Source organism: Camelina sativa, chromosome 11 (genome assembly GCF_030686135.1).
Source record: "Camelina sativa cultivar CO46 ecotype springtype chromosome 11, ASM3068613v1".
Taxonomy (NCBI): domain Eukaryota; kingdom Viridiplantae; phylum Streptophyta; class Magnoliopsida; order Brassicales; family Brassicaceae; genus Camelina; species Camelina sativa.
Window position 1 is genome coordinate 29,234,088 of NC_141890.1, and position 27,907 is coordinate 29,261,994.

General features: G+C 38.0%; 1 protein-coding gene and 1 non-coding gene across 2 annotated transcripts; one reads left to right on the forward strand and one right to left on the reverse strand.

The window, feature by feature from the left end:
• Window positions 1-2,211: 2,211 nt before the first annotated feature.
• LOC147934571 (small nucleolar RNA R71) lies at window positions 2,212-2,318 on the reverse strand. Its single transcript, XR_015573433.1, has one exon. It is a non-coding gene; the product is annotated as a small nucleolar RNA R71 (small nucleolar RNA).
• Window positions 2,319-21,253: 18,935 nt separating this feature from the next.
• LOC147934572 (paired amphipathic helix protein Sin3-like 3) lies at window positions 21,254-22,831 on the forward strand. Its single transcript, XM_087471251.1, has 3 exons — window positions 21,254-21,403; window positions 21,759-21,911; window positions 22,006-22,831. The coding sequence occupies exons 1-3, from the start codon at window positions 21,384-21,386 to the stop codon at window positions 22,229-22,231; spliced, it is 399 nt and encodes a 132-aa protein (XP_087327377.1). The 5' UTR covers window positions 21,254-21,383; the 3' UTR covers window positions 22,232-22,831.
• Window positions 22,832-27,907: the final 5,076 nt, after the last annotated feature.

The window sequence follows — 27,907 nt, forward strand, 5'->3', positions numbered from 1 at the left end:
CGTCGTTACTGATGGTGTTGAACATCCTAATCCAGACCACACACTCTGGAAACGCCAGGATCGAGTGATATACAGTGCTCTCCTTGGTGCAATCACCACCTCTGTGCAATCCCTTCTCTCCCGTGCTACTACAGCAGCTGAGATCTGGACTACTCTTACAGATACATACGCTGCTCCGAGTCGCGGTCATGTTCGCCAAATCAAGCAACAGATCGAGACTTTAAAGAAGGTGAGTCAATTGATATGCTAAGGTTTTGACTCACTTTGACCCCGTTTATTTGATAGTTTTGTAGTTGTTTGAGTCCTTTTCAGGTTATAATAAGAGGCTAGGAAGCTAAAAGCAAGAATTGGAACAGCAGGAGCAATCGGAGCAGAAAGGAGTTGAATTGGAGCAGAAAAGCTGATTTTAGACCCAGGAGCACATGCTCCCGATTTCCGAGCACATGCTCCCAACTCTACGGTTTCATGACGACACGTGGCAAACATCTAGGCGCCGATTCCCTGCCTAATTCCCCTTATTTTAGGCGATCCTTTGTGAGAGAAAGAGGGCTGAGATCGTTTTTTAATAGGGAGATTTGAATTTGGAATCTTTCCTTATTTTTCTCTACTTGTATGCTATTTAACCTAGGGTTTTTAGGAGAGATGAGGATACCTTTTCTTTTGGTTTTTGAGCGACGCTTTTGTGAGAGGGAGAAGAACGGCTACCTTGTGAAGCATATTCTGAACCCTTGTGATTTTTATATTTTTATGCTATTGAATTTCTCATCTATGTTGGTTACTCATTTCTCTATGTCTGAGTAGTTTTCTTTGCTAGATTAGGGGGTTTCAAAAGGGGTTTCATGGGTTAGCAACAGAACACAAATAGGGCTTTATATAATCGATTGTCTTCACTATTGTTAGACTTAATGCTTAGGTTGATTTGATCACCCAATCTATGATTCTAGGTTTATCTATTCATCAAAAGTGTAATAGGTTGCTACAAAAGACATTAGTGGGCAAATTATCCTAGACCTGCAAAAGTTGATGTGTAGGTGATTTGTGAACTTATCATTCCTGTTCTTTAATGCTTGTCTGCGATTCTGGGCTCAAACGACAGTTTAGGGTTTATGGACCGCCAAGCATGTGCTCCGGATGTCTGAGCACATGCTCCGCGTTTCTGCACAGAATCGATCAGATAGAGTTATTGATACCACGACAGTGGATCAGTTTATATTTATGTTTGAGTTCTAGACTGATACTTAATCTATGCCCTGAATAGTTGTTTAGTTGCTATCTCTGAAATTCCCGAGAATTACCCCTGATCTAGTGTTTTGCTTATTGCCTTTTTATACCGTTTTAATCGCGTTACTGTTACCAAACAAACCCAACTTTGAATTGTCTTAGCTTGAAATTGAACCAATAGAACCATAGAGTAAAACTTGGTCTTCGTGGGATTCGACCCCTAAGTACTACTTCTTGCTGTGCACTTGCAGTAGGAAAATAGGGTTTAAAACTCTGTGTATCAAGTTTTTGGCGCCGTTGCCGGGGACCAAATTTTTACCTTTGGTTTTCGGCGAAATTACTAGACTAAGACCTTACTGATTTGTCTTTCTGCTTCTTCTTTGCGTGTGTTTCAGGTGCATGTCAAGAAGATCTACAAGAAGAAACAACACTGAAGCACTAGTTGCTCTGTCAGCCGCAGAGCTCTCTTTGGCAGAAAGAACAAACCGCAAGAACAGAAAGTTTCAATCCGTCAACATGGGTGACAATAGAAACAATGAGGATATGGCTGCCGAGTTGCAGCAACTTCGACAACAGTTGGGGCAGTTGCTCCGTGCTCAACACGAAAGAGCCGCGCCGCCACAACCGTCCATTGGGGACAAGGACAACCCGCATGTGTTCTACACCAACCGAGCGGCGATTGTTCCTCCCACCATCCCGAGACAAGATTTTGAGATCAAGCCACAGATGATCTCTCTAGTGAAGCAGCACCTATTTCACGGTCTCCCAGCTGAGATTCCGATGGACCACATCGAGAATTTTGAGGAGATATGTAGCACCACTGGTTCAAATGGGATATCGCTAGACTTTCTGAAGTGCAAGATCTTTCCCTTCTCTCTTGCGGATAGAGCTTCACGTTGGCTGAAGTCATTGCCACCTGGGTCTCTGACATCATGAGAACAGTGTAGATCTGCGTTTCTGGACCATTTCTACACCAAGGCTAAGACCGCTGCCCTGAGGAACAAGATTTCATCGTTCCAACAGCACACTGGAGAAGCCTTCTGCGAGGCTTGGGAGAGGTACAAAGAGTACCGTAGAGAGTGTCCGCACCATGGATTCAGTGATGAACAGATTCTGGGCATTTTCTATGATGGAGTTAACTGGGACTACAGAAACACTCTCAACTCGGCCAGCAATGGGGATTTTATGACAAAGTCTAAGGAAGGAGCATATCAGTTGATTGAAAACCTAGCTGCAAGCTCCAGCAACAAGGCTCCTGAGTATGACAGGTCCGTGAAGGTCAACAGTGTCGATACGCAAAAGATCGACGAGTTGACAGCCAAGGTGAACCTTCTTCTGAAGGGGAGCCAGAAAACTGTCCATTTTGTCGATGAGACCGGAGACATGCCGCTAGCTCAGGAGATTTGTGATGGAGAGGATGAAACGATGGAGGTTAATTATGTGAGTGGGCAAGGTTTTGTGCAGAACAGGGGTTTCAACCCGAACTACAAAAGCCATCCGAATTTGTCCTATAGAAGCACCAACATGGAGAATCCTCAGGATCAGGTGTATCCACAGCAAGGAGCTCAGAATCAGATGGGTTATCAGAAAACCTTCTCAAACAACTTCGAAGGCAAACAGTTTGTGCCCACTCAAAACCGTTTCCAAGGGGGGAACCAGCAGGCATATACAAGCGCTCAGCAAGCACCGCCTTTCACCAACCAGCAGTTGGGATCTTCACCTGCTAGCAGCTCTCAAGATGAGCTGAAAAACATGATGCAACAACTCTTGGTGAATCAACAAAAAGCTTCAGTGGAAATCAACGCTAAGGTCGATACCATGTACAATGACCTTAATGGGAAGTATGAGACAGTAATGTCACATGTGAAGAAGCTTGATGTTCAGGTTGCACAGACTGCTGAAGCCGTGAAAAGAACTCCTGGGACTCTGCCCGGAAAAGGGGAAGCAAACCCGCGGAACGAGTATGTCAATGCGATTGAGCTAAGGGGAGGAAAGAAGTTACCCCCTAGAGAAGCACCATCCGCTAGGTTTGACAAGGGCAAGGGTATTGCTGAAGAATACCTTCCTCAACATGCTGCTGAGACTCCACCGTTGAGTCAAAAAGAAGCCGAAGCATCCAGCGAGGATGTGCTCCCACGCAGCGAGCACGTGCTCCCGACTCCCGATCAGACCGTTCCTACTGAGGTACCTCCTGCACACGTGTACACCCCTAGGGTTCCTTACCCTGTTCCTCCTAAGAAATCTCGCAAGGATTTGGAGGATGCAAAGTGCAAGGAGATGTTGAGAGAATTGACGGTAAAACTACCCCTAGCTGATGTTGTTCAGATGATACCTGCTTTGAAGAGATATGTGAAAGGGTTAGTTTCTGGGAGAGTGTCAGAGGAAGAGAACGTGATGATGGTTTCAACAGAGTGCAGTGCTGTGCTGCAAAACAAAGTGCTAAAGAAGAGAGATGATCCAGGGCGATTTGTCATATCAGTGAGAACCAGTAAAACAATTTTTGCAAACTCCCTCTGTGATCTAGGTTCTTGTGTGAAACTTATGCCATATTCAGTGGCTAAAAGGCTGGGATACACGAAGTTCAAGTCTACACGGATTTCGTTAGTATTCGCGGATAGATCCACCAAGCGCCCCATAGGAGTGTTGGAGGATATACATTTCCAGATAGGGGACACACTTATACCAGCAGACTTTGTGGTTTTGGAACTTGAAGAAGAACCACGTGACCCCCTGATCTTGGGTAGATCATTCTTATGCACAGCTGGTGCGATTATAGATGTGCAAGGGGGAGCGATCGATCCCCAGCTGGGGGATATGATCGCAAGGTTTGAGATGAATAAGCTGCTCAAGAAACCTATGATAGATGGTCAGACTTTTGTGGTTGATGATGGTTCAGAGGTTGCACATGAGGTTACCGATGAAGTTCTCACTCTCGACCCGTTGGAGGTTGCCTTGACAAAGGCAGAGGGTAAGTATAGATTCTTGAATGAGGAAGCTGACAGTTTTACACGCATTTTGGATGCAGGTACACGGTTCCAGCAATTGGTAGCTTACGCCATCCTAGACGATGAGAACCAATCAGGGGAGGAATCCGCCGAGGGAGCACCTGCTCCGGATTCCGGAGCACATACTCCGGTAAAGTCAGCGGACGGTCCTTGGAGCGAGTTAAGAGCTCCAAAGGTGGAGCTAAAACCACTTCCAGCTGGGCTAAGGTACGCGTTCCTAGGTCCTAACTCTACATACCCCGTGATAGTGAACTATGAACTAAACAATGTAGAGACCGCTTTGCTCCTTTGTGAACTTAGGAAGTATAGAAAGGCTCTAGGGTATTCACTAGATGACATCCCAGGAATCTCACCAGATCTTTGCATGCATAGGATACATCTAGAAGATGAATCAATGACTTCGGTAGAACATCAGAGGAGGTTGAACCCGAATCTAAAGGATGTTGTTAAGAAAGAGATAATGAAACTTCTAGATGCGGGTGTAATTTATGCTATTTCTGATAGTTCCTGGATTAGTCCAGTTCATGTAGTCCCTAAGAAAGGTGGAATTACAGTGGTTAAGAATGATAAGGATGAGTTGATTCCTACTAGGACAGTTACGGGACATCGCATGTGCATAGACTATAGAAAACTTAATGCTGCGACCCGTAAGGATCATTTTCCTTTGCCGTTTATTGATCAAATGCTTGAGAGATTGGCTAACCATCCTTACTACTGTTTCTTAGATGACTATTCAGGTTTCTTTCAGATCCCAATTCATCCCGACGATCAAGAGAAGACCACATTCACATGTCCTTACGGCACCTTTGCTTACCGCAGAATGCCGTTTGGCTTGTGCAATGCACCAGCGACCTTCTAACGATGCATGATGTCTATTTTCACTGACCTGATTGAGGATATAATGGAAGTTTTCATGGACGATTTCTCCGTCTATGGGAGCTCATTTTCCGTTTGTTTGTCTAATTTGTGCAGGGTGTTGCAGCGGTGTGAAGACAAACATCTGGTGCTGAATTGGGAGAAATGCCACTTCATGGTCAGAGATGGGATAGTGTTGGGACACAAGATTTCTGAAAAGGGGATTGAGGTTGACAAACCCAAGGTTGAGGTGATGATGAGTTTACAACCGCCTAATTCGGTAAAAGAGATCCGCAGTTTCCTTGGCCACGCCGGTTTCTACAGACGGTTCATTAAGGATTTCTCCAAGATAGCAAGACCACTTACCCAACTGTTGTGTAAGGAAGTGAAGTTTGATTTCGATTCTGCTTGCTTGGAAGCATTTAACACGATCAAAGGAGCTTTGGTTAGTGCTCCGATTGTACAACCGCCAGATTGGGACCTTCCCTTTGAGGTCATGATTGATGCGAGTGACTATGCCGTGGGAGCAGTTCTGGGACAGAGAAAAGACAAGAAGCTGCACGTGATATACTATGCCAGCCGCACCTTGGATGAGGCTCAGTGCAAGTACGCTACAACCGAGAAAGAACTTTTAGCGGTTGTGTTTGCTTTTGAGAAGTTCCGTTCATACCTTGTTGGTTCCAAAGTGGTTGTTCACACTGATCATGCAGCATTGAGGTATCTACTGACCAAGAAGGATGCAAAACCAAGGCTACTCCGTTGGATTTTGTTGCTTCAAGAGTTTGACTTGGAGATTAAAGAAGAGAAGGGTATTGAGAACGGAGTTGCAGATCACTTATCAAGAATGAGGATAGAAGAAGAGCTACCCTTGGATGATAGCCTTCCTGAAGAACATGTTTACTCGATCGGCATCTTTGATCCCGCCGAGCACATGCTCCGCCTGGGAGCACATGCTCCGAAAACCCTGTGCAAGGCAATCGATACCAACAAACAGCCGAGTTTTTCCTGGTTTGGAGAGTATGCAAACTACCTAGCAGCAGAGAAAGAACCTACTGAGTTTGTGGGGAACAAGAAGAAGAAGTTCCTAAAAGACATAAGGCGGTATTTTTGGGATGAGCCTTACCTCTATAGGCATTGCTCGGATGGTGTTTTCAGGAGGTGTGTGACTGAGGAGGAGGTTCCTGGAGTCTTGTTTCATTGCCATAGCTCACCCTATGCTGGACACTTTGCTACTTTCAAAACCGTGTCCAAAGCTCTTCAAGCGGGTTATTGGTGGCCTACCATATTCAGAGATGCACAGCGGTTCGTGTCTACTTGCGACACATGTCAGAGACAAGGGAACATCAGCAGGAGGAATGAAATGCCTCAGAATTTCATCTTGGAGGTTGAGGTATTTGATGTTTGGGGAATTGACTTCATGGGACCTTTCCCGAACTCATTCGGCAATGAGTACATATTGGTGGCTGTCGATTACGTGTCCAAGTGGGTAGAAGCTTTGGCCAGTCCCAATAATGATGCAAAGACCGTGCTCAAGATGTTCAAGTCGGTTATTTTCCCACGGTTTAGTGTCCCACGGGTAGTCATTAGCGATGGTGGATCGCATTTCATTAACAAGGTCTTTGAGAGTCTTCTCAAGAAGAATGGAGTGAGGCACAAGGTCGCCACCCCCTACCACCCACAAACAAGCGGCCAAGTTGAGATCTCTAACCGGGAGATTAAGAGCATTTTGCAAAAAACAGTGAACACAACAAGGAAGGATTGGTCTCAGAAGCTAGATGAGGCTCTATGGGCTTATAGAACCGCCTACAAAACACCCCTAGGGACTACACCGTTTCACTTGGTGTATGGTAAGGCGTGTCACCTTCCTGTTGAACTAGAGTACAAGGCTGCTTGGGCAGTGAAAATGCTGAACTTTGACACTAAGAGCGCCCATGAAAGAGGAAGATGCAACTGCATGAGCTAGAGGAGATTAGGCACCTCGCCTATGAAAACTCAAAACTCTACAAGGAGCGTACCAAAGCCTACCATGACAAGCGGATCCTCACTAGGACCTTTGCTCCTAATGATCAAGTCTTGTTGTTCAACTCTAGGCTGAAACTGTTTCCCGGAAAGCTAAGATCACGATGGTCCGGACCTTTCACCATTAAGGAGATTAGGCCATATGGGGCTGTTGTGTTGCTGGACACAAAAGGAGGAGAATTTGTGGTGAATGGACAGAGGCTGAAGCCATATCTTGCCGCCTCTGAGCACGAAAGGGGTGAAACCTTTGCCCTAGGCGACCCTCCTATTGCCTAAGGAGCTTTCGAGTCAAGCTAATGACTTAAAACAAGCGCTGGGTGGGAGGCAACCCACCAGGTATATATTGCTGAGTTTTTCTTTTTCTTTTTAGGATTTGTTTTCTTCTCTTTTCGGTTTCAGGAATGTTGGATGAAGACGCGGAGCACATGCTCGCAGGACGCGAGCAACCCGATGCACATGCTCGGCGAACTGAGAAAAAAAGGAAAAAAAGAGAGGAGCGATTGGGCAAGGTAAGTTCAATGCAATTCTTTGGCTCAGGCCCACTAGCCTACCAACTCGCAAAACCCTCCTCTCTTCTTCTTCTCCTTCTTCTTCTTGTCGAGGTCTCTCTTTGGCTTATTTTCACACCGGAGACGGTGTGAAGTAAGTCCGGGGGAGGGTCACCTATGATATTTGTTTTCTTTATCTTTCTTTTTATTGAGTCAGTTTGTCATGTGAGTCGAACCAAAACTTGTGGGAATTAGGACCGAAATCTGTGATGTTTATAACCATTTGTGAGTTTGACCGTTTTTCCTAGTGACCATTGTTGCAGAACTAAGAGTACAGAGACGAGCTAATACCTCTTCACATTCGGACCCTTCTCCTGGCCAGAAAAGCTTCATCCCATTAAGGTTTCACCGGAAAGACTTAGACTCTACTTTATTGGAACCTAACCGGATTTAAATTCTTCTCGTTTTGGGCATTAGGATAGGGAACGTGTCACATATTCAGGACTTCTTATTCATTTTGCCAATCTTGCTGATCCTGAATAGCTAGCTCATTTTAAGTTAGTACCCACCCCGAGCCTAACCTCCTTTCAAACCACTTGCACTTGTATTTTTGTTTTCTCATTCTGTGCAGCTATGTGCAAAACGGTCGGGGAGAGCAGGACTGACACAATCTCTAACTCGCTCTTGCTGGAGAACCAAAGAGGAAAAAGTCGGACGGACAGAGCACGTGCTCCAACCCAGCGAGCACCTGCTTCGAAATTATATAAATCCGAGATATGGTCCGCATGCTCCTGGGGCAATATCAGAAGAAGATCCCCCATCATCCTTCATATGTCTAAAAAAAAAAAAAAAAAAAAAAAGTTTAAGGATGATGGAAAGGGATCAGAGCTAGTGTTACACACCCCCGAGCATGCGTTGTACCCTGAGGAGAAAAGAGAGGCTGAGTTTGAGAAGATAAGAAGAAGAGAGTGATTAGAGGTTGTGGACATCAATGAGTCCACTCTCCCTTACCATTTTGTGCGATATCCTGCACCTCTTTCGAAGTAATGGTAACCCCTAAACACTCTATAGCTCCACCATTAAAACAGCCTTTTATCTACCAAGCCTCGATTTCACTAGCTTAATGCCTTTAATGAGAAACTCACGCCAATTTTAATTGAATGTAAAGAGTCTTTGTCTGGAAAGTGATCTTTTTCTGGGTTTGATTGCCAATTATGGTTCTGGTTTTGGAGATGTTTGCTGGAGAATTTTATCGGTATAGCTTGTTCTAACACATGTGGTCTGCAGGTCATGGTCTACTCACGGTTTCTGAGATTTTTGCGAGTTCCCACCTTGGCTCTCTTAGCGCTTGGTTTGAGTTTGTTTGAGGACAAACAAAGATCTAAGTCCGGGGGAGTTGATATGCTACGGTTTTGACTCACTTTGACCCCGTTTGTTTGATAGTTTTATAGTTGTTTGAGTCCTTTTGAGGTTATAATAAGAGGCTAGGAAGCTAAAAGCAAGGATTGGAACAGCAGGAGCAATCGGAGCAGAAAGGAGTTGAATTGGAGCAGAAAAGCTGATTTTAGACCCAGGAGCACATGCTCCCGATTTCCGAGCACATGATCCCAACTCTACGGTTTCATGACGACATGTGGCAAGCATCTAGGCGCCTATTCCCTGCCTAATTCCCCTTATTTTAGGCGATCCTTTGTGAGAGAAAGAGGACTGAGATCGTTTTTTAATAGGGAGATTTGAATTTGGAATCTTTCCTTATTTTTCTCTACTTGTATGCTATTTAACCTAGGGTTTTTAGGAGAGATGAGGATACCTTTTCTTTTGGTTTTTGAGCGACGCTTTTGTGAGAGGGAGAAGAGCGGCTACCTTGTGAAGCATATTCTGAACCCTTGTGATTTTTATATTTTTATGCTATTGAATTTCTCATCTATGTTGGTTACTCATTTCTCTATGTCTGAGTAGTTTTCTTTGCTAGATTAGGGGGTTTCAAAAGGGGTTTCATGGGTTAGCAACAGAACACAAATAGGGCTTTATATAATCGATTGTCTTCACTATTGTTAGACTTAATGCTTAGGTTGATTTGATCACCCAATCTATGATTCTAGGTTTATCTATTCATCAAAAGTGTAATAGGTTGCTAGAAAAGACATTAGTGGGCAAATTATCCTAGACCTGCGAAAGTTGATGTGTAGGTGATTTGTGAACTTATCATTCTTGTTCTTTAATGCTTGTCTGCGATTCTGGGCTCAAACGACAGTTTAGGGTTTATAGACCACCGAGCATGTGTTCCGGATGTCTGAGCACATGCTCCGCGTTTCTGCGCAGAATCGATCAGATAGAGTTATTGATACCACGACAGTGGATCAGTTTATATTTATGTTTGAGTTCTAGACTGGTACTTAATCTATGCCCTGAATAGTTGTTTAGTTGCTATCTCTGAAATTCCCGAGAATTACCCCTGATCTAGTGTTTTGCTTATTGCCTTTTTATACCGTTTTAATCGCGTTACTGTTACCAAACAAACCCAACTTTGAATTGTCTTAGCTTGAAATTGAACCAATAGAACCATAGAGTAAAACTTGGTCTTCGTGGAATTCGACCCCTAAGTACTACTTCTTTGCTGTGCACTTGCAGTAGGAAAATAGGGTTTAAAACTCTGTGTATCATCAATCTGTTGTAGATTACTTTCAGGGGTTCACCACTCGCTTTGATCAGTTAGCTCTTCTGGGTAAAGAGATCGATCATGATGATCAAGTTGAGGCCATTCTCAAAGGTTTGCCAGAGGAATACAAACCTGTACTCGATCAGATCATTGGCCGTGATAAAACACCATCGCTACCTAAGGTGTATGAGAAGCTGTGGTACCATGAAGCCACTCTTCAGTCACTTGTTGTCACGGCTAATCCATCTTATCCAGTGACTGCAAATGCCGTGAATTATCGTTCCTCCTATAATGGTTCTCGCAACCAGCACAAATCCAGGGGCAACAACTACAGAGGCAATCAAAACTGGTCCTCTCCACAGCACTCTGGCTCCCGTCCGATTCAAGACCAATCCCGTGGCTATCAAGGCAAATGTCAGCTTTGTGGGATACATGGTCATAGTGCTCGTACCTGTTATCAACTTCAGCAACATGGTACTTTCTCTCCTCGTGCTAATATGGTCACCTCGTCCAACTATGATGCGTCGCCTTGGATTCTCGATAGTGGCGCCACACATCATGTCACCTCCGATCTGAACAACTTGGCCCTTCATCAACCATACAATGGTGGTGATGATCTCACTGTTGCTGATGGAACTGCTCTTAAGATTGCTCAAACTGGTTATACTTTCCTTCCTACTTCTACTCGTCCTATTGCTTTAAAAGACGTGTTATATGTTCCCAATATCACCAAGAACTTAATTTCGGTTTACCGGCTATGTAATGCTAACAGTGTGACTGTTGAATTTGCTCCCTGCTTCCTTCCAGGTGAAGGATCTTCACACGGGGGTCCGGTTGCTCCAAGGCAGGACTAAGCATGAGCTTTATGAATGGCCCATCAACATTGCTCCACCGATGTCTCTCTTTGCGTCTCCAACCCCAAAGACTGACCTCCATAGTTGGCATTCGAGGTTAGGTCACCCTGCATTATCAGTTTTAAAACTGCTTGTCTCTCAGTTTTCTTTACCTGTTTCTGCTTCTTCACAACAGTCTTTGTCTTCTTCTAATTGCAACATCAATAAGAGCCATAAGCTTCCATTTCATACAAACACAATTGTGTCTACTCATCCGCTTCACTATATTTACAGTGGTGTTTGGACATCACCAATCTTGTCTATTAAGGGGTTCAAGTACTATTTGGTTTTGGTTGATCACTTTACACGATATGTATGGATGTATCCAATGAAGCAGAAATCACATGTGAAAGAGATTTTTACCCGGTTTGTAGCTCTTGTCGAAAACCGCTTCAACCAACGCGTGGGCACATTATATTCTGATAATGGCGGAGAATTTGTTGCTCTTCGTCCCTTTCTCTCCTCCCATGGTATTGCTCACCTCACAACGCCTCCACATACACCCGAACACAATGGTGTATCGGAACGTAAACACCGCCATATAGTCGAGACTGGTCTCACACTCCTAAGCCAAGCATCTCTGCCTACGGCATATTGGAATTATGCATTTTCAACTGCGGTATACCTTATAAACCGCCTGATCACACCAGTCCTTGATGGTGATTCCCCGTATCAACGGCTATTTGGCGAACCTCCCAATTATCTCAAACTCAAGGTGTTTGGCTGCTTGTGTTTTCCCTGGCTACGACCGTTCACGACGCACAAGCTTGACACTCGTTCTGTTCTATGTGAATTTCTGGGTTACTCACTCACACAGAGTGCGTACTTGTGTTTGGAACCACGTTCAGGTCATATCTATGTGTCGCGTCATGTCCGATTTGTGGAATCCACATTCCCGTTTGCTACCACCATGTCATCTCCACCTGAACCATGTCCTGATTCCACCTCCGCAGGTGTGACTCCGATTCCTGTTCAACCGCTTGCTGTCGTTCCTATGATGGTCCAGCCACCGATCCCGTCTTCTCCTCCGGTACCCGTGTCTCCGGATCCCCATCTCACACAATCACCGTCCTGTGTGTCATCAGCCTCTAATCCAGTGGACTCATCATCCCCCTCACATACGAATCCAGTGTCCAACTCTCCTCCACAAAGCCGAGGTCCAGTAACACATTCAGGCCCAACTTCAGCTACAAGCCCGTCTACTGGTCAACGCCAAAGCCCATCTAACACTCCATCTATATCGAGCTCTCCACCGCCGTCTGAACCTTCGCCTTCTCCTCCTCCGCCACGGCTCCGAATAATCACACAATGACAACTCGTGCCAAGAACAACATCCATATGCCTAATCGTCGTTACGCCCACACCTTATATGTGCCCAAAACAACTATTCCCAAGACCGTGGCTGAGGCATTGAAAGATCCTAAATGGCGACATGCGATGTCTGAAGAAATCAATGCTCAGATCCGAAATGGCACACATGAATTGGTTCCTCCCACCGTGCCTAAGAACATTGTGGGTTGCAAGTGGATTTTTACAATCAAATACTTACCGGATGGTTCCATTGATCGGTATAAAGCGCGACTCGTTGCTCGTGGATTTCATCAACAGTCAGGACGTGATTACTCTGACACTTTTAGCCCTGTCATAAAGTCTACTACCATCCGTGCAGTGCTCCAAGTTGCAGTGAACAGGGGCTGGAACATCAAGCAAATCGATGTCAATAATGCCTTCTTGCAGGGTCGGCTTCATGATGAGGTGTATGTGGCTCAGCCACCAGGTTTTGTAGATCCGGAGCGACCAACCTATGTATGCCGTCTAAAGAAGGCATTGTATGGTCTCAAACAGGCGCCGCGTGCCTGGTATCAGGAATTACGAGCTCACCTACTTCGCCTTGGTTTTGTCAACTCAGTTGCCGATACCTCTCTGTTCATCAAACGACAAGGCCGTGACATCTTCTACATCCTTGTGTACGTTGATGATATGTTGATCACGGGTAGTAATTCTTCTCTTCTCCAACAGATTATTCACTCTATTGGTGCCCGTTTTTCTTTAAAAGAACTTGGTGAGTTACATTACTTTCTTGGTATTGAGGCTACCAGGACTACGGTTGGACTCCACCTGCGACAACAAAAGTATATTGTTGATCTCCTCACAAAGACACGAATGCTGAGTGCAAAACCTGTTCTGACGCCAATGTCTCCGACACCAAAACTCTCTGTTCGTATGGGTACTAAGCTGGATGATCCGCGAGAATACAGGGCAGTTCTTGGCAGTCTCCAGTACCTCGCCTTTACACGTCCGGACATTGCCTTTGCAGGCAATCGACTATCTCAGTATATGCATTGCCCAACTGATGTCCATTGGACTGCGGTGAAACGAATACTTCGTTACTTGGTGGGAACGCTGACGCATGGGATTCTCTTGCGCACAAATACTCTGATCTATGTTCATGCCTTCTCTGGTGCTCTCAAGGCATACTCTGATGCGGATTGGGCAGGTGACACTGATGATTTCGTTTCTAGAAATGCTTATTTGATATATCTCGGAGGTAGTCCTATCTCATGGTCTTCCAAAAAGCAAAAGGGTGTCGCACGTTCATCAACAGAAGCAGAGTACCGTGCAGTAGCCAATGCAGCGTTTGAACTTCGGTGGATCATATCTCTCCTCAAGGAACTCGGACTGCAAGTACCTGCGATCCCAGTCATCTACTGTGATAACCTTGGTGCCACACACTTAGCTGCCAATCCCATCTTCCATTCCCGGATGAAACATCTTGCTTTGGACTACCATTTCATTCGTGACAATGTCCAGGCAGGTACACTTCGCGTTGCTCATATCTCCACACATGACCAGCTCGCTGATCCCCTAACAAAACCTTTATCTACGACTCGGTTTCAAGAGATTGTTTCCAAGATTGGAGTCGCCAAAGCTCCTCCATCTTGCGGGGGCATATAAGCGATATATATGGAAAGGATAAAGATGTAAATCATATTAACCTAGCGTCTCCTCTGTACAATGCATATATATTGTAATACTCTCCTCATTGCAATATACAACAATATTCATCCTTCTATATAAGTAAATATTTATCAAAATCAAGATTTGAAAAATTACAATATAGTTTCATCAGAACAATCTTTAAACAATCTAACCACATATATACAATTTAAAGATCTTTTTAAGATTAGAACAAGTGTAAATTTTCATTGGTATAGAAAAATAAACAAAAGAAAAAACCCATTGGTAAAATCGAAGGCATTGCTTAAGTTTGCTATATATGTTTCCGAGTTTGAGACATGTAAAAACATAACGTAGAAATGGAGATCTCGTGGTAAAAACTTTTAAACAAGATGAACTAAAACACAATTCAAGATGAGAGAAGTCCAGAAATAAAATAGGCCTGGGTTTTTAAAACCAATGTAATACAAGTTTGGAAGTTTGGTCAATAGCTTTAAACCTAAGCTTTGTATTTCTCTTTATATGTGAAACATTAAAGTTATCAACCCTCTCTTGAAATATTTGTTAATACTTTGAAAATCCAAGTATACGAGTATATAGAACACGTCAAACAAAAAAAAGTTCATACATGTAGTCAAAAAAACAATGGTTCAGGGGTGGATTTTACAGCTAAATTCATATCTAACTAATATCTAACAGCTAAATTCATATATAAATCTTGACTGGATTGGCAAAAAAGATTAAGCTTTAACAAAGCATTGTCACTAGAAACAAAATATGTTAAATTTGACAAATCAAATATTGTTTCTTCGTTAGGAGGACATATTGTGTGGATAAAACCCCTTTAAAGGCCCCTTAAAGATACAAAACAAAATTTTAGGTTTTATAGAAATTGAAACTATATGAAAACCATTCGGTTTAGTTTACGGTTCTTACGGTTTTATAGATTATATTCCTAAGTACAAATGGTATTTTCAGCAACAAAAGAAAAAAAATAACAAAAATCGCTATCAATTGAATCACAGAATTTTAATCCAATAAAAATCCCTAAAGCAGAAACTGTTGAAACAAAAAAATCACACAATCAGCCTGTATCGGGCCTCATCGTCAGAGCCAGAGGAAGATGATGCTGGAGGTACACTTGCCTCTCGGTTCATAACACATTCGCATTCTATTGGTCCTATGACTAGTTCTTCTGAAATGATCTCTTCAACCTACAAAATATAATAAATAAGGGAAAGACATTTGAGTGAGATAAAAAAAAAAAAGTGATTGTGAAATAAAAAAATGGATATTTTTTACAACGTTCAGTGACTTGATTACAAACCTTGATAGCAAGACTCACGGAGACCTTGCACAAAACAATCGCATCATGCTCCCCCTGAAAGAAGAGAAAAAAAAAAAAAAAAAACAGGTGGGACAAGTGACAACAATCCCCACCTATGAAGAGGGATTGTGAAAAATCAAGAAGCAAACCTGCAGTGTTCTTTTAGTTTGAAACTTTGTAAAGCAAAACTCGTCCATCTTCCACTTAGGCCTCACGTCGTTTGATTCACTCTCAGGAAAGAAGTTGAATGACGTCTTTAGCCCAGTGCTTGTGAATGGAGTGTTCCGTTTTGTTTCATCATCAGCAGTGCTCTTACGAGAGAAGAAGTACCACACACAGTTGGATTTCAGCCTGGATTTGGCTGAGATAATCAACAAGAAACCAGACGCAATTCAATTAAATCATTCCAGTACAAACCACATGCAGTTTCATCCTCACTGAAGCAGAGAGTCACACAAAATAGCCTAAAACAATTGCATCATTCCAAGATCAGACTACATGATTCTTCAGCAAGAAACCTAAGCAATCCATCATCCCAGATTTCAATTAAAAGGGCGTCGTGGTAGCAAATATGACGAACCTATAAATTCCCAGGGATCGTAGTTGTAGAACTCGACATCAGCAATTGCATTGGGATAGCTTTTGTTCAACAGCTTCCTCCTCAAATAGTAAAATAGCAACTGTTCATCACTCGGTTCAAATACGAAGCCTCTAGGAAGCAAGCAACAGAGAAGTTATCGGTGCCGTAGCAACCGTGGAAGACTCCGGCGCCGGCGTAGAAACGATGGCCATAGTTTCCAGAAATCCGCTACTTGCCTTTAGGGTTTCTGAGCAGGGTGTATCTGTTTGAACCAAGATTTCGCAAGAGTTAAACGAAACTGGAATTAGATGTACTATGGAGGAGGATAACGTAAAGAGAGAAGCTGAGATTGGAGACTACCTTCGTCTCCAAGAAACGGCTTCTTTCTCCGTTCCCGTTTTCTTTTCGAAAGACAGAGAAACAGTACTTCTAATTTTCAAAAATTCCTAAATCGGTGGAAAAGAACATCGAACCCTCTTACGTGAGGTAGAAGGTTAGCTTTACCAAATCAGTATTTTATTTGTAGATGGAACCCTCTAAGTGAGTTAGAGTGTTCGCTTTACCAAATCAGCATTTTATTTGTTGGGTTTTTGTAATTTATTTTGTTAATCAAATTTTACATTTAAACTAAAATAATGAATGATGTTTCTCAGTAGTTTGACTTTTAAAGCGGATATTTGGATCTGAAGTTAAACACATTCTAGATTTTAGATTTTCTTCTTCTCTCGTGATTCTCTCAATCTCATGTCGTCGCACCATGTCGTTGATGAGATCAAACCGGTGAAAAGCGGCGACGGATTGACAAGATGAGAAGATGGTGAAAATCGATGCTCATCTCACGAAGCAATCGTCCGCTGACTCCGCTTCAACTATATCTTCCGGTGCTCCAACAATCATCTCTTCCGCCGCCGGTGGTTGGTCTCAAACAGATCTAGATTAAAATTAAAAGTTGTAAAAAGAGGAGATAGGTTTAGGGTGAAGAAGTCATGATCTGTAAATAAATTAGAATGTTTTAGTTTTGTATATTTGTGACCTTTCTATTCTCTTTCTCACAATCGCAACCAGACAACAACAATGGTGTGACCTTGTTTTTTTTCTTTGAGACAGCGGCGTAACCTAATGTCGGGATAATTGTGTTTCTTTGCCATTCACGATGGAAGTGAAAATTGTTGGGCTTATGAGCTCTAATAAATTGCTGGACTTTAAAATATGTTTGCCCAATTAAAATATGTCCAATTAAAACAAACATAAGCCCAATTAAAATATGTCCAATATACATACAATATATCTATCCGGTATATCCGGTTCTAGTTATTATCACTATCCGGCTCTGGCTCTGGATCCGCCCGGATTTATAAATCCACTATCCGAATCCGGATCTGCTTGTACCGGATATCCGGTTTTTCGGAGCGAATATAGGTGGATCCCGAATCGGAGACCGGATTTCGGATAATAGGTCTCAGGGCTAGTTATACCCATTATTCAACATTTTTATTATTTTAAAACCTTTAAGAACACACCATGTGTCGTAGCGATGAGGATGGTCTTAGGTGTATAGGTTTTAGTCTCTTGTGGGTTGCAAGTTCTCTGTTGAACTCTAGTATTTTGATATATATATAAAGATAGCTAAAGCCCCATTCGTCCTTCATGCATAAACGGAACTGAAATCAAGAAAATACAAACAAGAATGCTATATATAGCCGTGATCGTCTAGAGAAATAAGCTCACGCATTGGTTCCATGAATGCTAATAAGTAAGAATTTATTAACAGTTCCATCACTCATATGGATTCCCCTTTGACTTAACGCAAGTCAGGATTCAATCCAAAGGATATGAAAATATAAAACAGGTACATGTATGAGAAAAAAAAGTAGCACATGTGGAAAGACTTAACCTGGTGTATTTTATCATTCTTTGATTGTAATCTTGAATGAAAAGCTCAGTCGATCCATATAGATAAGACGACACTATCTCCATACTAAAGTAACAACATCTTGCAAAGGTGGTTAATCTCCAAACTCCACAGGAGATACATACTCCTTCCCAAAAAACTCATCATCCGTAACTGTCAACAAAGCCAATTATGACTACATTCACATTTGCCATATGGCAGACTAATGATAACAAACATAACCAGGAGATATTGTTATAATAGTTTCTACTTATTAACTTCCATTAATTGCAACTCGAACTACACTGAAAATAGTCTAATAAGAACAAATTAAAAATAGATGCATACCAATACCAATGTCGCAGTCAGTTCCAGTGGCCATATACTTATCCCTTAGTATCAGAGCCACGCTTCTTGAGTTTAACTTTGAGTATGATGATGCTCAACGGAATGTGCATTAGTCAAAACTCTCCTTCCACCAATAATGAAACCACTACAATAACAAATCTAAACCGGCCCTTAACCAGAACCAATCGACATCCCATCCAAACCAAACCAAAACAACCCAGCTAGAGTTATAATATTTTACTAGGTTCGGACCCACACGTACGTGCAGAGTTATTTTTGCATAATTTTTTAAAAGATATAATTGTCAAGCGATCAAACTTGTCTAATATGTCTGATTGCAACGTTTAAATTTTTTTGACCTGAAAAAACCCCATTTCTCGTAATTCATATAAGTAAATAATATGTCCGCATATGTTCTGCTTGAAGTCTTATTCCCAAAATTCTTATCCCGTATTTTGTCATACATGAATATACCAACACAAAATTCTCATAACCTGATTACTATGGAACTAATTTGAACGATTTCCTAAATTATAATAAATATGTTGTTTAATCTTGTTTTTTCTTCTTAATATGTAAATTGGGTCAGTTTGGCTACATGAATATTTGATATGATTTTTTTTAACCCTTAAGTGTATTTTCCAATTAATAGTATAGATTTCCTTCAATTATTGAATGAAATATTCCTTAGTTATACTAATGACAATTAAATGTAAATAATACAGTAAGAGAAGGGCAAATAATAAAATAGGATATAAAGCGTGAGTATTTTATATAGGAGATACCAGAATATATTTTATTAAGGAGAATTATATTAATTTGGATATTATTAATTTTTTAAGTAATATATGTGTCTGTAATTGTTGGAGAAAAAAAATTACAAAATTGTTTCGTGGAGGAAGACTATAATTGGTCATTAGATCTCTTATAGAATTGGTCTTAGTTATGGTTTTATGTCACTGGATTTTATAAATTTTAATTGGTCATTAGATCCCTATATATCTCAGCTATTGATATAATATTATTACTTGTTTTCATTTTTACTTGAGTGGGTTTTCTAAATTTTAAAGTTTCTGTAAAAACACTATAACTACATATTTATATATAATGTTTAACTACATAGTTATCCAAATTAAACTATATATTCATGTCATTTTAATTGGTGATCATATGTTTTTTTGGGTAAATATAGTTATTGTTTTTAGCAAAAGAATAAACATTGAGCCAGTTTCAAATAATCTTCGATTCTTTCACCATTAGAGCTTTATAAAATTATTAGAAAGATAATGTCCCCTATATAGTTATAGTGTTTCTGAAGATATAATTTTAAATATATATTTTTACATCTCATAATATAGTTATATTATTATATTACAATACATTGTGAAATAAATTTAATTTTAAAAATATGTAGGAGATAATATTTATCAATTTTTGAATAATATTTACCAATTTTAAAATTTATAGGAGCAACATATTGTGTATATAAATAACTGAATAGTAGTGGCAGTTGACAATATATATATATATATATATATATATAGCAGTGGCAATTTCATGTAATTTTATTATATAAACCTTAGTTTTCAAAGTTAGTAATTCATATAATCGCGACATGTGTCAAGTATATCAATAATATTTTGACATGTGTGAAAAGAAAATTTATTTAATAATTATAGAAAAATAAAAAAATCCTAAAAAATGAAAGGATTACAATTAATAATTTTGAAAAGTATATAAAACAAAAAATAAGATATTATATTACTAATTCTTTTAGGAAAGTTATCTACTAAATTACAAATTTCAATAGGAAAATATGTGCAATTAATAAAGAAAATATTGTAATTATTATTTATTATAATCATTTAGTAAAAATAAGTTTATACAGAAAAGTGATTAAAGTATAAAAAGTTTAATGTGTTAAAATTAGTGATTAACGTAATATAAGAAAAATAAGATAATTAAAATAAGAAATTAATAAAAAATTCTTAAGTTTTTCAATCGGTGAATGATTTGATAGCATATTCAATATTATATTATTATATAAACTTTGGTTTTCAAAGTTATTTCAAAGTTAGTAACTCATGTGATCGTGATACGTGTCAATTTTAACAATTAAAGATTTTGTATGTGTTATACAAAAACTTTGTTTTAACACATTTGTAAATTATAAGAAAATAAATTTTTTAACAAATTAATAATTATAAAAGATAGTTCATATATGTATATATATATATATATATCTATAAAAATTCTAATTTTAAATTACTAATTCTATAAGATAAATAATTAAGAAAATTATACAATTAATTACTATAATACCATAATTAAATAAATTATACTGTCAATTATTAATCCTAAAAAGAAAAAGGATTTTAGATACTCACCTTTACATAAACAAATAATTTTTCTCATAATAACGTCTTTGAATTTTTGATTAATTTATGATAATGTTAGTAAAGTTTTATTTAAATTAGTTGGACAAGTAGTAAAACTATTATGTATGAGATTACAAATTATGAAACAAATATTTAAGATATTGTTACTTTTTCAAATATGAGATAAAATTAGTTTTCAGTTTTTTCTTTGAGAGTTATGTTTTATTAATTTTAAGTTTTTAAAAAAATATTAAGTAAGATATAAATTTGATACAATGCACTTTTTTTTATATGAAAATTATAAATATTACACATTAGGATTGAGTGAATAGAATTAAAATCTAATTTTATTATCATGTAATATACAAAGAAATTGTATTGGAAGATGGAGTGTGTGAACTCTAAATCTGATTTTAAAAAAAAAATGAAAGAAAATTAATATTTTGAATACAACTTAAAATTTCACATATTTTTCTTATATCCGCGTTAATACGCGGGCCTAATCTAGTTTTATAGAATACTAAGGGTGAACAATAAATTGGGTACGGAATTCTCTGACGACGACACGACAGCTTTTTTCTCCGACAAGAATTGGGGATTTTTAAGGCAAAAAAAAAATAGTTTTTGAAATATACCAATATTGCTTTTCCTTTTGTGATTAGGGTTCACGAGAGAGATCTTCTCCTCCACAATTCTTCCTCGTCTATATTGTTCGATTGTGTCTAAATTCTTCTCCAACTCCTGTGCTTTCCCTGTATGTGATGGCGCTTACCCCTCAGACGTGAGTTTTTTGATTTTTGACTTTTCAGTATTTTTATTTTTATCATAGATGTATGCTTTTATTATATAACGCAATTAATTTCTTGTGTCTGTGATGCTTGGGGTTTATAATTAATCGAAACTGTAATTGAAAACTGCGGTGTCATACCTCATTGGTAATGCATGTATTGGATTTTGGTTATTGTTTTTGTTGCTGCCCTGCTGAGACTGAGACATGTTTTCTATCTGTGGCCGATTGCGATTTCACGTGATAGTCTCTTGTTGTTTGATTTCATGCTTTCCGAAAGTGTATGTTAGATTTCACGTTATTGCAACACTAATATATACACTTAAAAAGGTTTTGAATAAACTCTTAGGGTTGGAGTCGGAGGAGCTGTTGTTGCTGCTAAACCCAACTTGACAAAAGAGGATGCCAAGAGATTTCTGAAACAAGTCAAGAGAGAGTTTGCTGACAGTGTAGGAAAGTATGCGACATTCCGTCAGCTCATGATAGATTTCAAGGATGGCAGGTTGGGATATATTTAGATATCTCTCACACTAAAAATTTGTTACAATAAGATTTGATAATAAAAAAATCGAATGTCGAATTCTGTTTTCTTGCAGGATCGATATAGATGCTATGCTTTTGAAGGCTAATGAGTTGCTTCAAGGACATAACAAGTTGATTATTGGTTTCAACGTTTTCTTGCCAGAACAAGATAAAGTAAAAGTCGACGAGGATGACAATCTATCACCCGATGAGGCACCTTACTACAAGGATACTACTGTAAACCAGACCATAAGGCAGATTGTGAAGATCAACTTAGAAGATGGGAACACGGACCTGTAATAAACTATTCTATTTCTTGATCGGTTGCTAGAACTCTTATATGGATTATTTTTGGTTCTGGAGCTATATTGATGAGAGTTTAGTTCCCCTCGAAAACAGAACAATACCCAATCACTTATCTGCAATGTGGGTCTCCTTTTATGCACTGCTCCACAGCCTCTACTTTGTCCATCTTGAAAACTAGTTCTAAGTTTTATGATCTCACCTTCCTGTGCTGACCAAAGCTCACCTCAGCACATATTCTGACCACACACTATACCATTGGATCTTAAAGATTTGCTCACTGTCTTTATTCTTTCTTATGAAAGTGTATGCTGGTGTGATCAAGTCTTGCATTCCAACTTGCCACAAGAATACAATCATATCTACTGAATCAACTATTTGCAGATACGATGGCCAAGATGTTTAAGGGATTGAGGTTTACTGTGACAAAAGAGAGAGCCTTTAAAATCTTACTAATTACGTGATGTTTGGTGTACCCTTTTAAGGGTGTAATCCCAATATTCATTGATTGTACTTGTGTTTGATCTCCACTTAAACTAATAAAGCAGACATGTAGCTAGGAACATTTACACCAAAAAAAAAAAAGGATGTTTCTCCTTTCTTTCTCTTCATCACTATGTGCGGGCTTGTGGGATCATGAGCAATGCCGTGGCGGCATCGTCATCTGAGGAAGATGATGAGGTGTCATGTAGCGTATTGTCTCCACCTTCTTGTTGGACATTTTTGTTCTGAGCTATCTCTGTCGGCTGCTCAACCTAGGAAAACGTACTGACAAATTAAAACGGGAGAAGAATTTGGAGATAAAAAAAAGCAGTAAATAAGGTCTGTACCATGGCCGGATTGGGTTCCTCCTCCTCCTTCTTCCTCTGAAACAACTTGCACAAGGAAAAAGTGTCAAAGTTATCCAAGCGATACTCTTCCATGCTCCATGAAGTAAGCTTTTCCTTTTTGTCAATATTCCTAGTGTAGAAATTGAATGGCTTCATTGTCCCGCTGAGATCACTGTTTTGATCTTTGAACTCTTTCTTCTTAGAGCCACCACCACCTTCTGTTAGCTTCACTCTCCACCTCCCATGTGGAGTCACCCGTTTTGTTCTAGAACCGCGGTTATACTTCCTTGCCGGAGTAAAGAAAAACCATACATTCGTGGTGGACTTGAGCTTTGAATGCCCTGAGAGATTGTGATTGTATGAGAAGTAAGAGATTGTTATAACTTAATAAACCTGAATGATCATTAATTACACACAGCAACTAAACTGAGTTTAAGAAGCCTAAACGAGATACATCAATTCAAGATTCTTATTTGTGCACATTAGTTCATACACAATCTAAAACCTTCACGACTCTAGTTGATTACTTACTACCAAAACACTACCAAAGTTTACCAAAACCAGTTCAAGAAACAGAAAGAAATCGAAACCCAAACCTGGTAAATCCCAGGCTTCGTACTTGTAGATATCCACCTCCGCAATTGCATCAGTAAAATCCTCGTTCGACACTTTCCCTTTTAGGTAGTAGAAGAGGAGATCATCAGGACTGGGTTGGAAGAAGAAACCAGGAGGTAGTGAAATCGCCAGTTGATATATCTCAGGCGTAGTCGCAGCCGTGGAAGACTCCGGCGCCGGCGAAGACACGGAGGCCATAGATTTAGATAATGCGCCTAATGCTTTAGGGTTTCTGAGTATCTGTTTCAACCAAAATTTTCAGAACTCACAAGTAAAATTGGAATTCGATTACTGTGGAGTATAATCTAAAGAGAGAAGCGGAGATCGGAGGTTACCTTCGTCTCCAAGAAATGGCTTCTTGTTTTAGGGTTTGTCTTTTCTGACTTCTCTTTTCTCTATCTCGTCCCTTGGTTTGTGGTCGGTGAAAGAGAATAACAATAGAACCCTCTAGCCGAATGAGAGATTTCACTTTATAAGGATTCCATTGATCGACACACATACACACTCCCTGTAATTTACTAATTAAAAGGTACATTATTTTACCATTTTATTAAATAAACTAAATATTCACCCGTGTACACCGTAAAACTATATTTATAAATAAAAAACAGTTCATATAATTTATTTTATAGATTAATTATAAACATAACTAAAGTTTTTTACTTTTTAAATGTATAACTTTACAAATATATATCTATTAGGTAGTGTGAAAATTGTTTTGTTTGAAGTTTATTGTTTTTTACTATAGGAACTATATCATATAATTCATTATGTAGTGATTTATGGAAGAAAAAGACTGTTTGTTTCTTTTTATTTTTCGATTTAAAGATAGTAGTGTTGATATTATATTGTAATATTCTAAAATATATGTATAGTATAATTTTTGTAATATAATTTTGTATGTTTTTTTTAACATCTGATTCATTCATTCATCTGAAATCTTGTTGATCTTATTCCCCATTAAAGTAATAAGATATGTGAAATTATATACATTGAAGTAATATCTTATTCCCTATTGAAATTTTGGGGAAAATATGTGTATATATAATTCTCCATTGAAATTTTTGGTTATTAAGTTTGGAGAATTTTGTATATATATGTTGATAGAAATGAGAAAATAGTTATTAGCAGAAAAACAACAATTGCAATATCACTAATAACTTACATATATATTTTGTAATTGGATTTTTTTTGTGAAATCGTAATCTGCTTTTGTTTTAAAGTATGTTTTTGTTTTTGTTTTGCGTGGATCACTCTAGTCTCAGAAAACAAATCTATCATCTTCTTCTTTATTTTCATTGGTCCATTTCCGACATCTCCGCCGTTCTTGACTTTTGGTTAATCGATTTCATATCCTTATTTGTGATGATTTAAGAAGATCATCTTTCGACATTACTTTCCACACTTTGTAGATTTCTTTTACCATTCCATATGTTCTCTTTTCCAACACATACAATAAAGAGAAATGTCTTTCCAATCAGTTTCTTCACTGGATCATGCAAGTTTTCTGGATCCACAATCAAGAATAAAAAAATATATATGGTTAATAGTTTGACATTAGATAAACGATATATATATATATTATTGCAAGAACATATCTCCGAATAGAATAAACAAAAAAATCAATAACAGAACATTGATTTACTTGAGGCCGTAGTGGATTGACATGGAGTTGAATACCATCAAAAGAATTAGATAAAAACTTAACACCTGTCATGATAAAGATTATGTAAGCAATGACACAATCATTGATCTTATTTAATCATAAATGAGTCTAACCGGAAGATGTGTTTACTTTTGTAGCCATTTATGTTGTAAAATCTGAGCAGACAAACAACAATGCTTCCCTCAGATTTTTGACAGGCTCTAAAAACTTGATCGGCAAAATAACCCCACAACATACTCGCCATTCTCTCATCACTATGTCAAAATATTAGTATTGAAAATCAGAAAATATGACAATTATAACAATAACATGAATATAGAGAAAACTAAATAGTATGCAAAGGTCACCTTTCATCCCTAAGCTCAAAATCAATGTTCAAAGGTGTATCTAATGGTTTTCGGTAAGTTGTGGGTGTTATGTATTCTGTGATGATAATTCTCGTTTAGGTGTAAAATATTTATAGGGTCGATTATGATTTCTTCTCCAAGGCAATAGTATTTTTGTTAGCAACTAATTAGGGAGAAAAATATGTGTAATCAGTTTTATTAAGGAATATGCTAAGAATGTTATATTTATTTAATTAATTATCAAATTAGTATAATAGTAATGATTTCGATTTTTTAGGAAAGTTGCGATTTAGTGGGAATAATTGTTTACAAAAATCAAAAATCTTATCATAATTTAATAAATCGTAAATTATAAATTAAAAATATTTAATACAATGACAGTTTTGTAAATAGGTGGCAAGTTCAGGATTTATTTGCTAAATGTACTTGAAAAATGTATATGTAGATATTGTTAATGATTTTAGATAAGTACCCGTGTTATAACACATGTTAAATTTTATTTTATACAAAATTTTGTATATTTTCTATTTTAAAATAAAATTTTAATATGTTGTATTAGTTTATGTACGTGAAATTGTTTCAACAATGTATATTCTACCTCATGACTTGAATGTCATTATAAGATATAATTTTGTGAATTTGGTTTTTAAAAAGCGAGTTATTATATCATGAGTAATTTAATATATTGTTATACTTTTTGTTTAAATATACTTGGTTTTTTAAAGATCTTTCATATTATAGTGACATATTACTGACATTGCTATAACATACAAATTTAGAGTGTTTACAGTTTCTAACTTCAATATCAAGTTTCAATATTTAAAAATATTTCAAAATAAATTATTTAAAGTTTAATCTATTATATAAAATTATAAAATTCAACAAAAAAGTATGAAATTGAATTTAAATATTCAAATTTTGATCTGTTACTCAGTAAAAAGTTTAATTCAATAGTTATTATTTTTAAAGAATAATATTAATAAAATTGAATATTTTATAGATTGAATCATTTATATTTGTTTTTTAAAATTCAACTTATGGTATATCCGGAAATAAAACTAATTTTTTAATTATAATAAATAATATGAGAATTTATTTGTTTCACAAAGTAGACTCATATATAAAAATGAGAGGTGAAGTATAATAATAATTAACAAAGATATCAAATGATTTTATTTGATGAATAGTTTAATAAATAAAATTAATATGGTAAGTTAGATAATATCAAATGATTTTTTAGAATATTCTCTTTAAGATTTTTGGAAAAAATAAATCCAAACTATACAAATAATATAAAACTTAATATATAACATATTTGTAACCAACTTATTAAAATTATATAGTCTACAAAACAATGTTATGTACTTCCGTTTTATTATATAGGGGATGTAAATGGGGTTTCCTTTATTTCCCTTCTAAAATAATTTTCTGGTAATTGATTATGGTTTATAGTAATTTTAACAAAGTAGATAATCATCATATATAACAGAATAATCAAAATAATTTAGCTCTCCATCTACAATGTAACTTCAAGCTAAAGAAGAAAAAAAAAGTTTATTTTTCTTAATAACTTCAAATATTAGTTGATAATACTTGATATTACTAATAATATATATATAATATCAGAGTTTTCTCTCGTCTGAGAGCATCCACGTCAGCCTAATATTTAACAAAATTCTGTGGGCTAATATGATTTTTGTTGTTTTATAAGCCCACATCTTATAACCAAGAAAAATAAGCCCACATCTTATAACTGAATTTGGGGAGAAGATGAAAAAGAGCAGCTCATCCGTCAGCCTTCTTCTCCTATCGTCAACCCCCGTAGAGCTTTCTTCATCTATTTCTTTGGAATACTTTCTATCTTGAGATTTAGACTAATTTGTTTTTCTTTCTTTCTTACAATTTAGCTTTATTTTATAAATAGATCAATTACGGTAGTTGAATCTTAGGTATACAGAGGAATCTTCTGCTATATCCAAGTTAAGCACCAAACGATTCCTCACTCTAGATCTGCTGTATCTCCTGAGGTCAGTCATTTGGTAAAGAAGCTGAGTTACTTTCGGATACAGAAGAAAAAAAAAAAAAGGGAAAATCACGTTTTAAACCTTCAAAGTGTCATTGGGTAGCATTTTAAACCTCGAGAGAATTTCATTAACAGTATAAACCTTTACAATGATTTTACTCACACTTTGAACCTTTAAAATGATTTTACTAA

Excerpts from the sequence above, each read along its gene's own strand:
- LOC147934572 (XM_087471251.1), top strand. The coding sequence starts at position 21,384 with ATGGCGCTTACCCCTCAGAC. Across the intron at positions 21,404-21,758 it reads ATGGCGCTTACCCCTCAGAC|GGTTGGAGTCGGAGGAGCTG; the intron begins GTGAGTTTTTTG and ends ATAAACTCTTAG. Across the intron at positions 21,912-22,005 it reads ATAGATTTCAAGGATGGCAG|GATCGATATAGATGCTATGC; the intron begins GTTGGGATATAT and ends GTTTTCTTGCAG.